Source organism: Aethalodelphis obliquidens, unplaced genomic scaffold, assembly GCF_003676395.1.
Source record: "Aethalodelphis obliquidens isolate GAN/ISIS:26980383/991018 unplaced genomic scaffold, ASM367639v1 scaffold3, whole genome shotgun sequence".
Classification (NCBI taxonomy): domain Eukaryota; kingdom Metazoa; phylum Chordata; class Mammalia; order Artiodactyla; family Delphinidae; genus Aethalodelphis; species Aethalodelphis obliquidens.
This window is the reverse complement of record NW_020837947.1, coordinates 59,603,871-59,615,895: the sequence shown is the minus strand read 5'-3', so window position 1 is coordinate 59,615,895 and position 12,025 is coordinate 59,603,871. Positions and strand designations below refer to the sequence as shown.

At 36.6% G+C, this 12,025-nt stretch overlaps 1 protein-coding gene across 7 annotated transcripts in view; it reads right to left on the bottom strand.

Annotated features, from left to right (window-relative positions):
* MMS22L (MMS22 like, DNA repair protein) overlaps positions 1 to 12,025 on the bottom strand; it is a 152,657-nt gene that overhangs the window by 135,716 nt on the left and 4,916 nt on the right. For 6 of the 7 annotated variants that reach the window (XR_003429415.1, XR_003429413.1, XM_027090203.1 and 3 more), the window contains exons 4-8: positions 10,867 to 10,916; positions 5,410 to 5,497; positions 5,137 to 5,314; positions 2,545 to 2,635; positions 2,300 to 2,383 (exon numbers count right to left, since the gene is read on the bottom strand). Coding sequence is in view for 5 of the 7 variants with exons in the window: in XM_027090203.1 (XP_026946004.1) it covers positions 2,300 to 2,383; positions 2,545 to 2,635; positions 5,137 to 5,314; positions 5,410 to 5,497; positions 10,867 to 10,916 (491 nt within the window). In the remaining 2 variants the exon portion in view is untranslated. The remainder of the gene's footprint in view (positions 1 to 2,299; positions 2,384 to 2,544; positions 2,636 to 5,136; positions 5,315 to 5,409; positions 5,498 to 10,866; positions 10,917 to 12,025) is intronic. The other variant, XM_027090182.1, reaches the window with a different exon arrangement.

Below are 12,025 nucleotides of genomic sequence, written 5' to 3'. Positions count from 1 at the left end.
AAGACAGCCTCTTCAATAACTGGTGCTGGGAAAAATGGACAGCTACGTGTAAAAGAATGAAAGTAGAACACTCTCTAACACCATACACAAAAATAAACTCAAAATGGATTAAAGGCCTAAATGTAAGGCCAGACACCATAATAACACTCTTCGAGGAAAACATAGGCAGAACACTCTATGACATAAATCACAGCAAGATCCTTTTTTACTCACCTCCTAGAGAAATGGATATAAAACGAATATAAACAAATGGGACCTAATGAAACTTAAAAGCTTTTGCACAGCAAAGGAAACCATAAACAAGACAAAAAGACAACCCTCAGAATGGGAGAAAATATTTGCAAACAAAGCAACTGATGAAGGGTTAATCTCCAAAATATACAAGCAGCTCATGCAGCTCAATATCAAAAAAACAAACAACCCAATCCAAAAATGGGCAGAAGACCTAAATAGATATTTCTCCAAAGAAGATATACAGATTGCCAACAAACACGTGAAAGGATGCTCAACATCATTAATCATTAGAGAAATGCAAATCAAAACTACAATGAGGTATCACCTCACACCAGTCAGAATGGTCATCATTAAAAAAATCTACAAACAATAAATGCTGGAGAGGGTGTGGAGAAAAGGGAACCCTCTTACACTGTTGGTGGGAATGTAAATTGGTACAGCCACTACGGAGAACAGTATGGAGGTTCCTTAAAAAACTAAAAATAGAACTACCGTACGACCCAGCAATCCCACTACTGGGCATATACCCTGAGAAAACCATAATTCAAAACGAGTCATGTACTACAGTGTTCATTGCAGGACTATTTACAATAGCCAGGACATGGAAGCCACCTAAGTGTCCATCGACAGATGAAAGGATAAAGAAGATGTGGCACTTATATACAGTGGAGTATTACTCAGCCATAAAAAGAAAGGAAACTGAGTTATTTGTAGAAAGGTGAATGGATACAGAGTGAAGTAAGAAAGAGAAAAACAAATACCGTATGTTAACACATATATGTTATCTAAAAAAGAAAAAAAAAGGTTCTGAAGAACCTAGAGGCAGGACAGGAATAAAGACGCATACGTGGAGAACAGACTTGAGGACGTGGGGAGGGGGAAGGGTAAGCTGGGACGAAATGAGAGAGTGGCATGGACATATATGCACTGCCAAATATAAAATAGATAGCTAGTGGGAAGCAGCCGCACAGCACAGGGAGATCAGCTCTGTGCTTTGTGACCACCTAGAGGGGTGGGATAGGGAGGATGGGAGGGAGACCCAAGAGGGAGGAGATATGGGGATATATGTATATGTATAGCTGATTCAGTTTGTTATAAAGCAGAAACTAACACACCACTGTAAAGCAATTATACTCCAATAAACATGTTAAAAAAAAAAAAAAGAAATCCTTTTAATTTGTAACGAAGTCAAGTAGTAAGCCTCTCTGTAGTTAGTCCTGACACTTTAAGACAGTAAGTGTTACGTTATAATGTACACATCATTGTGTTAATCACAAAGACTGTTCTGAACATTAAAAATGCTCAAGTGCTTAAAAAAATAATAATTTACAACTATATAATATTTATAGAAAACTGCCAATTTGATAACGGAAACTAAAGGTGTCAAAGAGCAAGACCAAGAAATAAATAGGCAACATGTGAAATAAGATTACCATCCATAATATATACAAACCTCTACTAATTAATTAAAGAAAGGCGGGAAAGAATGAAACAAGAGATAAAACAAGTACTTTGCAAAGTATAATGAACAGGTAATTAATAAAGCAAATATAAAAAGACAATAAAATTAAAGATGCTTCACTTCACTGGTAATCGGGAAATTGCAAAAACAGAGACTCAGTATCATTTTTCACGCATTAGTTGGCAAAAAATACAATTAATAATATCCACTACTGGCAAGAGTATGAGGCAAAGGCATGTTCACAGTTAGTGTACATAAATTGTGGAAACTTAATATACAACACCAGAGAAGCATATAAAATACTAAAAGTGCAATGTGCCACATCAATTCCAAAAACCTAATCTATTAAATAACTTGTACAAGTATTCAAAGATGTATATCTTATATCTACATAAGGATGTTCAATGAAATATTATTTGTAATACCAAAATAAACAGAATTAACTGAAATATCAAAAAATAGACTTGGCTAAATAAATTATGATAGGTCCATAAAACTGTATGAACTAACATGAACAGATCTCTAAAAAACTGTTAAATGAAACCCTACATAGGACAATATGATGATACCATTTGTGGTTAGAAAGAAAAACAAAAACCCTACCTATGAGTTTCCATATATGTATACTAATAGATAGTAAGTATGGATGGATGGATAAATGGACCAAGCCGTTGCCAGTAGTTATCTCTAGAAAAAAGAAGTAAGACCTTCACTTTTTAGTTTGGTTACTGTTTGATTAAAAAAATAATAATAATCAGAAAGCACTTATTGTATAATTTTAAAAAACAATTTAGATTAAAAAACATTTACATTAAAAAAGGACATAAATCAGAAATCCATAAACTTACTCAATTTTTCACCAAGCATGTGAAGAATTTCCAGCACTAGCCAATGGATATCTAAGTGGAGATGTAACAAATGCCATGATGGTGGGAAAAGCTGTGAATGACATTAAAAACTGTGACTGAAAATTCATAACACTTTATTAGGTATTTTATAGCATGTCACAACACTCCTCCATAATGCACAAGTTAACCTAACACTATTTAAAAGCTCAAGAGAAACCTCTGTCTTGTTCATTAGAGGATTTTTTCACTGGAGATCTTTAAAAGCAAGATATACTCTTAACTGATGTTGTTTAAGACAGACCCACCTTGGGGCTGCTGAACAGACTTGTATAGTAAAGGCCCCTACCAACCAACTGAGATTCTACTACAGCTGCAAGGCAGTAAATGAATTTCTTTAAACACTTATTTTCATGATTTTGTTTTAGACTTTAGCTAGGAAATATGTTTTTAAATGTAATGAATACCCAGGAACTTCCATAAGATATTTTAACAAGAACTTCTGGATTATCATTTAGACACTACTGTCATGCCCATAAAGAAACTAAAGTTAAAAGTGGTGAAGAAATTTACCCCTCAATTAATGCTTTAGGATTCAAACCTAATTCTACCTGATTCAAAAGCCAGTGCTCTTTACTGTGCTAGCAGATTATCAATTAACTTTCTCCAGTCACCATTTCGAATCACTAAAATAATACAATGATACATACTTTTTATTAAAACAACTATGATGAATGATGGAGAGGGGTCTTGCCTTATCAAACATGCAAACAAAATAAAACACAACACTAATAAAACAGTGCTGGCTCAGGAATAGATAGTAAATAGCAAAAATAGGGAAGAGAGAAATGGATACACATGATATGTCAAATCAGTGGGGAAAGCATAGGTCATTCAATAAGAGACAGGATTATTAACTTATTCATCTATAAGAAACTAGATTTCCTACCTCACAGTACATTTTTTAAAAAGAGATAAATTAAAGAGATAAATGTAAAAAAAAAAAGTATGTTTTTTACAATAACATAGGAATGATACCAAAGAAAAAAACTGATAAATATAACTATATAAAAAAACTTAAATCATCTATCTACCTAGCAAGTCAGCTTAACTGCTGAAGAAAAAGATAAATGAAAATATTCGTAATACATCATACCAACAAATAGTATCTCTAATTTTAAAAAGTCCCTAAAAAAGTATAAAAGACAGATGCTCAACTGTAAATACCAATTAAAGCATTAGCCTTCATATATGAGAATGGTAAAATATAAGAAATATATATAGAGTCTTGAAAGATGCTTTTTATTTTATGATTTTTTCGTTTTGCTGATATTTCAGAAGAGAACAGTATTTCAGCATATGATTTTTTTGTTTATGTGTTAAAGACTCCATTCCCCTGCTTTAAAAATTCAGTCTTCTGATCTTCAAATAACCTATACTTTCAAGTCTGTCTAATTAAAAGCCTATGAAAGGCAAAACCTAGTTTGAGGACACTTGCACACATTTTTTTATTTCTGCTGCTAGATAAATTATTAATTTTAATTTTCTTAAGCATTTGATGGATATTCAGAAAATAAAAATCAGTCCAATTTACAGAGACTAAAAAGAAAGAAAAATATCCCTCCCAGCACAATCCACCCACGAATCTTTATTAACTGACATGATTAAAAACAATTACCTATTTGGTTTCTATGGATTAGATATATTCACCTGTGAATTCAGTTGGAATTCTATTTACTTTTATTATTACATATATTGATCCCTGATAAGAAGAGTCAATTTTTTATTATTGTTAAATTTCACAGAAATAGAAACATTTAATTGTATCTTATATTTTGGCAAAGACTCGTTCCTAAAAACTGAATGTTATTAAAATTGGTGAAGTCAAAGAGAGGAGATTGAGAATTCAGGGAATGCCACGGGAAATTATAATTTGTCACTCACAGCAGCTCACATTTTCCTATGAAGAATTTGTTAATTACATCCACAGGTTGGATCATGCTAACACATTTTTATAAACCAAACCAGAGAGACTGATCATCACAGGTAGGAAAAAAAAGGGGGGCACAGTTAAAACAATCTTAATCATATTCTGAAAATATCTCAAAAGCCAGAACAGACATAATGATGTGGTTCTGAAAGCATAGCTTTTTAAAGATGATCTTCTTGAATCTTACTATAATATAAAATAGTGTTTGCCCAAACTTTTATCAGTGGCAAAGAGTATACAAACTTTAGAAAACAAAGGTTATTTGATTTACTTTGAAACTTTTAAACATTTGCATTGTTACAACTGGAAGAATAGTTATCACTGATTCAACGTAAACTACATCTAAGCACTTTATGCATTTTAATTATTCAATTCTCCCAATAACTCTAGGAAGCTAAACCAATTACACAGATGGAAAGACTGAAGCAAGAGGTGTTATTTGCCTGATGGCACATAATTAACAAAAGGAGGAGCCAGTATTTCAACTCAGGCAGTGTGGTCCAAGAACTACACTCTTGACTAATTTCCCTCATTCTTGAATGAATAGTCCATGTGGGGAGGAAAAAATACCTGATACTTTAAACATTAAATGAAACAAAGCAAACCTTAGTCTGGTTTTGATTTACAAATGCTCCTGTATTAATAATGGGAAGTTCTGATAGGTGTCCTATATACAAGAGTAATCCATGAAGCTCATCAATCAACACTGAGGGAAGCTGTGCCTCCAAAGTCTGGTAGGGATGGACAGGAACATGACTTTCAGCATTTTGTACTTGCAGGGACCTAAAACACGATGAGATACAATAAGCAATTAGAGTCTGGATAAATTTGCACTCAGAAATTCATGCATTATTCATATTACTCATCTGACAGCCTACCTGAAAATGAAGACTTTAACATAATGAAGAAATGTTATGCACTGCTGCCTAATATTGGCTGCTTTGCAATGTAGGGTTGATATCTTCCCTGAAACCAAAATAGATAATGTTAATCATTGTTTAAATAAACAGTGGGCAGCGACAAAAAAATTGTGAGCCATATAAGTAGCAATTCTCTAGCTTTTCATTTTTTCAACTGACTCCTATATGGTGCTTACCATCCCCCACCCCCCATACTGCTCTTAGTAAGGTCACCAGTGAAATCATGTTGTCCAATCTAAGGGGCACCACTTGTGCTCAATTAACTTGCCCTTATAGGAGCATTCACTACACCTGGCTTCACTGATGTCACATGCTGCCAGTCTTCTTTCTTTCTCACTTACCTATAATTCTCATCATGTTTTCTCTGCTTTTGTTTTCTGTTTTACTCATTTGCCCTAGAGTGGTTATGAGTGTTTTGCACATAGCAACCACCCAGATAATTTTTGCTAATTTTTGCTGATGTAAATGTTGACGTGAGGGAAAGACGGCATGGGTTGAGAGACATAGGAATAAGTCATTTGGGGCCTTACAAGTCATAATAAGGAGTTTTGATTTCATTGAAATACAGTAGATGGCCTTTCATTGGGTTTTGATCTAGGAGGAACAGGAACTGATATACATTTAAAGCAGATTTTGTACACAGATGATAGAGGGGCAAAGGAGGATGTGTTAAGAGCCCTATAGCAGTAATTCAAGAGATCATAGGAAAATGGATAGGCTGAAGGTATATTTTGGTCATAAACCTACTGGGAATCTGATGGATATGAGTTTAAAGGAAATTAAAGAATGAAGAATGACATATAGGCAACTGTTAGCACCATGTAATGAGTGGAGAAAACATGGCAGTGTCAACTGGCTTTGGAAGACATCACAGATGTACTCTTTGCACTATCTAAGCAATCCAAGGACAGATGTCAGGCAGTTTGACATGCAAGGCCTGCAGTGCAAAGGAGAGGTCTGGAATGTAGGTAAACCTTTTGGAGTTGTTATCATTTAGAAATAAAGGAACTGATGAGATCGTACATGTAGGAAAAGATGTACAGAGAGGAGACTCAAACTGAGACCTGAGGAGACTGATTATTTGTAGTAAACCTGAGGGAGGAGGAGCTGGTAAAGGAGAGGCAGGAGAAGGGGGGAAAAACCTTACTATAGGCAACAAATTATCACCCATATTAAACATAAGGCAAAATTTATTTTTAAATTTGTATTCAAATGAGCAAATGTGGATACTATTTTGGCAAAACAGGAGCATAAGCATAAAGATGATGTCCATATATCTACATACCAAACAGTGCAGTGCACTTTTATAGCTTAATTATACTTCGCTTACAAAAGTCATATGATCCCCCAGTGTCACAATTCTCAGCCCGTAAATGAAGTACTCTCGTAAAAACAACCACTGTGGGATTCCCTGGTGGTGCAGTGGTTTGGCGCAGTGCTTAAAAATCTGCCTGCCAATGCAGGGGACACGGATTCAAGTCCTGGTCTGGGAAGATCCCACATGCCGTGGAGTAACTAAGCCCATGCACCACAACTACTGAGCCTGCGCCCACAGGCCACAACTACTGAAGCCCGAGCACCTAGAGCCCATGCTCTGCCACAAGAGAAGCCACCACAATGAGAAGCCCACGCACCACAATGAAGAGTAGACCCTCCTCACCACAACTAAAGAAAGCCCACGTGCAGCCCACAAAGACCCAATGCAGCCAAAAATAAATTAATTAATTAAAAAAAAAAAAACTGCCGTGAACTGCTGCATCCAGCCACGATGGAGTAAAAGGAATCAGAATTACCCAGCTCCCACCTTAAACTAGAAAACCAAAAAAAGTAAAACAATAATTTTCAGGCATTGGACAAAGGCAACACAAGACTGCTATCCCAGAGAGAAGTCGTAAGATTGCACCAGCTTCCCACCTAGAGACAGTTTATAGGCTGCAGCACAGGGAGAGAGAATTCAGAGTCCAAATCACTGAGTCAAAGAGACATGAGATCTGAGTTTAGGGTAGTCTAAATTTGCAGGGTAAAAGTACCAAAGAAGAAAGAAAGCTACACAAAAAAAAGAGCCTTAGGGCTTCCCTGGTGGCGCAGTGGTTGAGACTCTGCCTGCCGATGCAGGGGACACGGGTTCGTGCCCCGGTCTGGGAAGATCCCACGTGCCGCGAAGCGGCTAGGCCCGTGAGCCATGGCCGTTGAGTCTGCGCGTCTGGAGCCTGTGCTCCGCAACGGGAGAGGCCACAACAGTGAGAGGCCCGCATACCGCAAAAAAAAAAAAAAAAGGAGCCCTAGAAATGTACAGAGGGTCCCCTTTGAGTCTTTGACTAAGTACTGATCTGTAGGCCAGAGAAAAATATCAGAAAACAATTCCCAACAAAGCTTACTCAAACCAGGGAACAATTCAAGTTCCCACCAGCAAGAATGAAAAAAAAAAATACACCACAAAGAATCCTCAGAAGCCTTACTAGAGCTAAATTAACATTAGACTAAAGGTTACTTTTTAAAAGTCCTAACAAAATATACAACAAGCCTCAAAAAGATCCCATGAATTACAAGTACTCAACAGTAAGCCAGAACAAAATTCAACACTAGTTTTAGGAATACAAGAAAATTCAGAAAGCAGCAACGTAAAATCTATAATGTCCATCACACAATAAAAAATTACTAGATGTTCAAAAGAGCAGAAAAATGTATCATAAAACTAGAAGAAAAATCAACCAATACAAACAGACCCAGAAATGGCAATGATGAAAGAATCTGCAGTCAATGAAGTTAAAAACAGTGGAAGGCATAAAAAAAAATCCAAATGAAATGCCTAGGGACAAAAAAATATACAATATCTGAAAAAGGGGTAACATCAAAAGCTATATTTAATAACAGGTATCAGTAAAAAATAACATATTGTGTATGCTATTCTGCCTCAACAGGAAAGCAATCCAGGGCGTAAAATCAACAGAATAAGAACCATATGCACTTCAGTAAGTGACCCTAAATAAGGGATTTCTGGGGAGGGTTGAGGGCCAAGGGTTTACATGAGTTTATTAACAAAGCCCTGACACAGCTGCATGGCAGGAGTAAGCTTATGTAGGGATAGTCTTTAATACTGCTAACCTGCCCAACAAATCTGTCAGTAAGTTTTTTAAGTAATAATACCAGCCAAAATGTCAGTGTAACAAGTAACCATTTCAAAAAATAGTCCATTGTAGTAATTTTAGGTCAGTAAGTGCTTTTCAAAGAATAATCTTGCTCAATAAATGCCTTCCACAAACCCAATTTAATTAAGTCACTCTATATAGTAAAGGTATTTTTGCTGTTTCCACTACAATCTTATAGACACTCTCCAGGAGTTTCAAAATAAAATTCTGGGTCTTTGGCATTGCTTACGAAGACACCTATGATTGCATCCCTTCCAAAAATTAACCACTCACACACACTTGAGTCCAACCATACGTAATTATTACTCCCTGCTCCCTGAACTTTTATGTTTTTATATACCTCAATGTCTTTGTCTATACAGTTGTTTGTACCTGGAACTCATCCTATCCCCAAAACTTCTCCAAAATCTTTTGCCTGGCTAATTCCTCCTCATCCTTGAAGACCCAGATCTGCCATCACTCAGTGATGGGCACATAAACGGATAAAGCCCTTGGCTCCTGTAGCAGCTTTTGCATGCCTCTGTTACTACACTCTTCCATCTACCATGCTGACTATGCTTGTTTATCTGTCTTACTCAACTGCAAACTCTTCAGCAGCATAATTTTCCTCTTTGATTCATCAGCACCTTGCACAGTACCTGGCATGAAGCAGGGACCCAGGTGATAATGAAACAGTAATATCCAACATTTACTGAGGACAAACTAACAAAACAAATAAAACAGCCCTGACAGCTGATAACTAACAATTAGGCCATGACACTCCCTACTGAAATTAAACAGTTGTCATACAATATCAAAAATAATCATACAAGATCACTCCATGATTATGGTGAAACAAGAAAAACACAAAACCTCTCTGTAATCATGTCTGACACAGAAACAAGGCACTATACAACCACACAAAAACAAAAAAAATACAGAAACAGACTACCCTCCTCTTCCAGCTAAAATGACTATTGCTTCATTACAAATTAGAATCTTCCCTTGCCTCCTGCTGCGTGTCCCACCTTCTGGAGAAAAATAAAAATTAACTTAGTCATCAAATTGCTCCTGCTTCTTAACAGCATCAAATCCAGAATAAAGCCACAGCCCCCTTAAACTCTACCCCAAATCAGCCAGCACAAGTGCATACCCTGTCAAAAGCCCCTCCCTACTTCCTCTTACTGAGAAGCCCCAACTGTTCCTCATGATGTATATCTCCCCCTTGCTTCCTAAGCTAATAAACCCTTTAAAGGTGGGTTCCAAGTGATCTTTGCTTGCTGGGCATCACTAATAACAGATACTAGGCTAAGCACCTAACACACATTATGTCATTTAGTCCTCACAAGAACTCAATGGTGGGAACTATTACCTAGTGTGAGACCCACAATTAGCTAGGGTTAGAACCCAGGCTGACCACAGAGTCATGATTCTAAATACTACACTGTACCAGAATTGTTAGAAACGAGAAGCAGCTAGCCTGAACTAAAACATACTGCCCTTCAATTCCCTTCACTACCTTAACTATACCAATTCCCCCACAAATCAGTAATCCATTAAATGTTAAAAACAAACAGGGACTTCCCTGGTGGCGCAGTGGTTAAGAATCCGCCTGCCAATGCAGGGGACACAGGTTCAAGCCCTGGTCCGGGAGGATCATACATGCCGTGGAGCAACTAGGGCCGTGTGCCACAACTACTGAGCCTGCGCTCTAGAGTCCACAAGCCACAACTACGGAGTCCAAGTGCCACAAGTACTGAAGCCCGTACACCTAGAGCCCATGCTCCACAACAAAGAGAAGCCTCTGCAATGAGAAGCCCGCACATTGCAACAAAGAGTAGCTCCCGCTCACTGCAACTAGAGAAAGCCCGCACGCAGCTACAAAGACCAAATGCAGCCAAAAATAAGAATAAATAAATAAAATTAAAAAAAAACGAAAAGAGAAAGCAGAAAAGAAAAACAAGAAAGACAGCATGAGGTCCAGCACTTTCTATTTCTCTACGTTCTCCAGCCCACTCCCCACCCCCAAAGCAAGTTACTAATTCACTTCAAAGATGTTTAGCCTTAATTTTACTTGCAGATTTGGAAAAATACTATAAATTTCATCTACAAACAAAATTTAAGTGTCATACTTTTTCTGAACACTAAATATAACTGTATCCTGAACTTCTGAACTATCATTTCCTTCATGTTATTATGATAGCCCAATGACACATCATAGATCCATGTACAATTCACTGTAAGGGAGCACCATTTCTTTTTGCCATTAAACATACTTAAAACTTACCAAAATCACAGTTGGCCTGTAATAAGGTTTCCAAGTTGTAGAGCTGTTGCCTAATTTAAAAAATGTAAGGTGAGAATTAGTTTTAGAGTAGTTTAAAGCATGCAACAATTACACAGTATTTCCAAATCTTTTACACAGCTTTAATGCCGCTCATTCGTGAATAATGTTTATCACTTCATGAATGTTTATTACTGTCAGCTTCAGGTAATAAAGACTCTGAGAGAAAATAAAACATGTCTTTGACCTCCCAAAAAGATCTACTAACAGCTACATTTATCTCAAAAATTATATAAAATATCATAGATTTCCCCATCAGGAAGATACTGTTTATATCTTTAAGAAGTTTAAGATGGTTATATAAAACATCCGAGGTTAACAGTTATATAATGAAATGTTAAATTGTATCATGTAGTTACACAATAGGAGTTCTGAAGAGGAATAGAATATGTAATGTAGACTAATCAGGGGAAGTTTTAACTTACGATGTTCCACATTAATTTCTGAGAATAATCTTCTCTTGCCATTCTTCCTAGTTGCCTTTCAGCTCCTTAAAGATTGAGCCACATTCATAACCTACGTCCTGGGTAAGACTCAACTCATTCTATAATGTTTAGGATTATACAGAATCACTCACACAGCCTATTTTCCCAATAAAACACATAATATGGCACAGGTTCCATGGGATGAGGGTGAGAGGGGAAATCCCTCCAACTTTCCATTTTCATTTAAATGTACCATGTATACATTCTTCTTTTAATTATATAAGTTTCAAGTATACAGCACTATAATTCCACATCTGTGTACACTACAACATGATCACCACCACAAGCCTAATTACTATCCATCACCATACAGTTGACTCCCTTCACCTTTTTCACCCTCCTACTAAACCCCTTCCCCTCTGGTAACCACTTATCTGTTCTCTGTAACTAAGAGTTTGTTTTTGTTTTATTTTGTTTGTTCATTTACACTATTTAGATTCCATATATTAGTGAAATCATATAGTATTTGTCTTTCTCTGTCTGACTTATTTCACTAAGTATAATACCCTTAAGGTCCATCCATGTTACTGCAAATGGCATGATTTCACTCATTTTTAAGTCTGAATGGTATTCCATTGTGTGTGTGTGTGTGTGTGTGTGTGTGTGTGTGTGTGTGT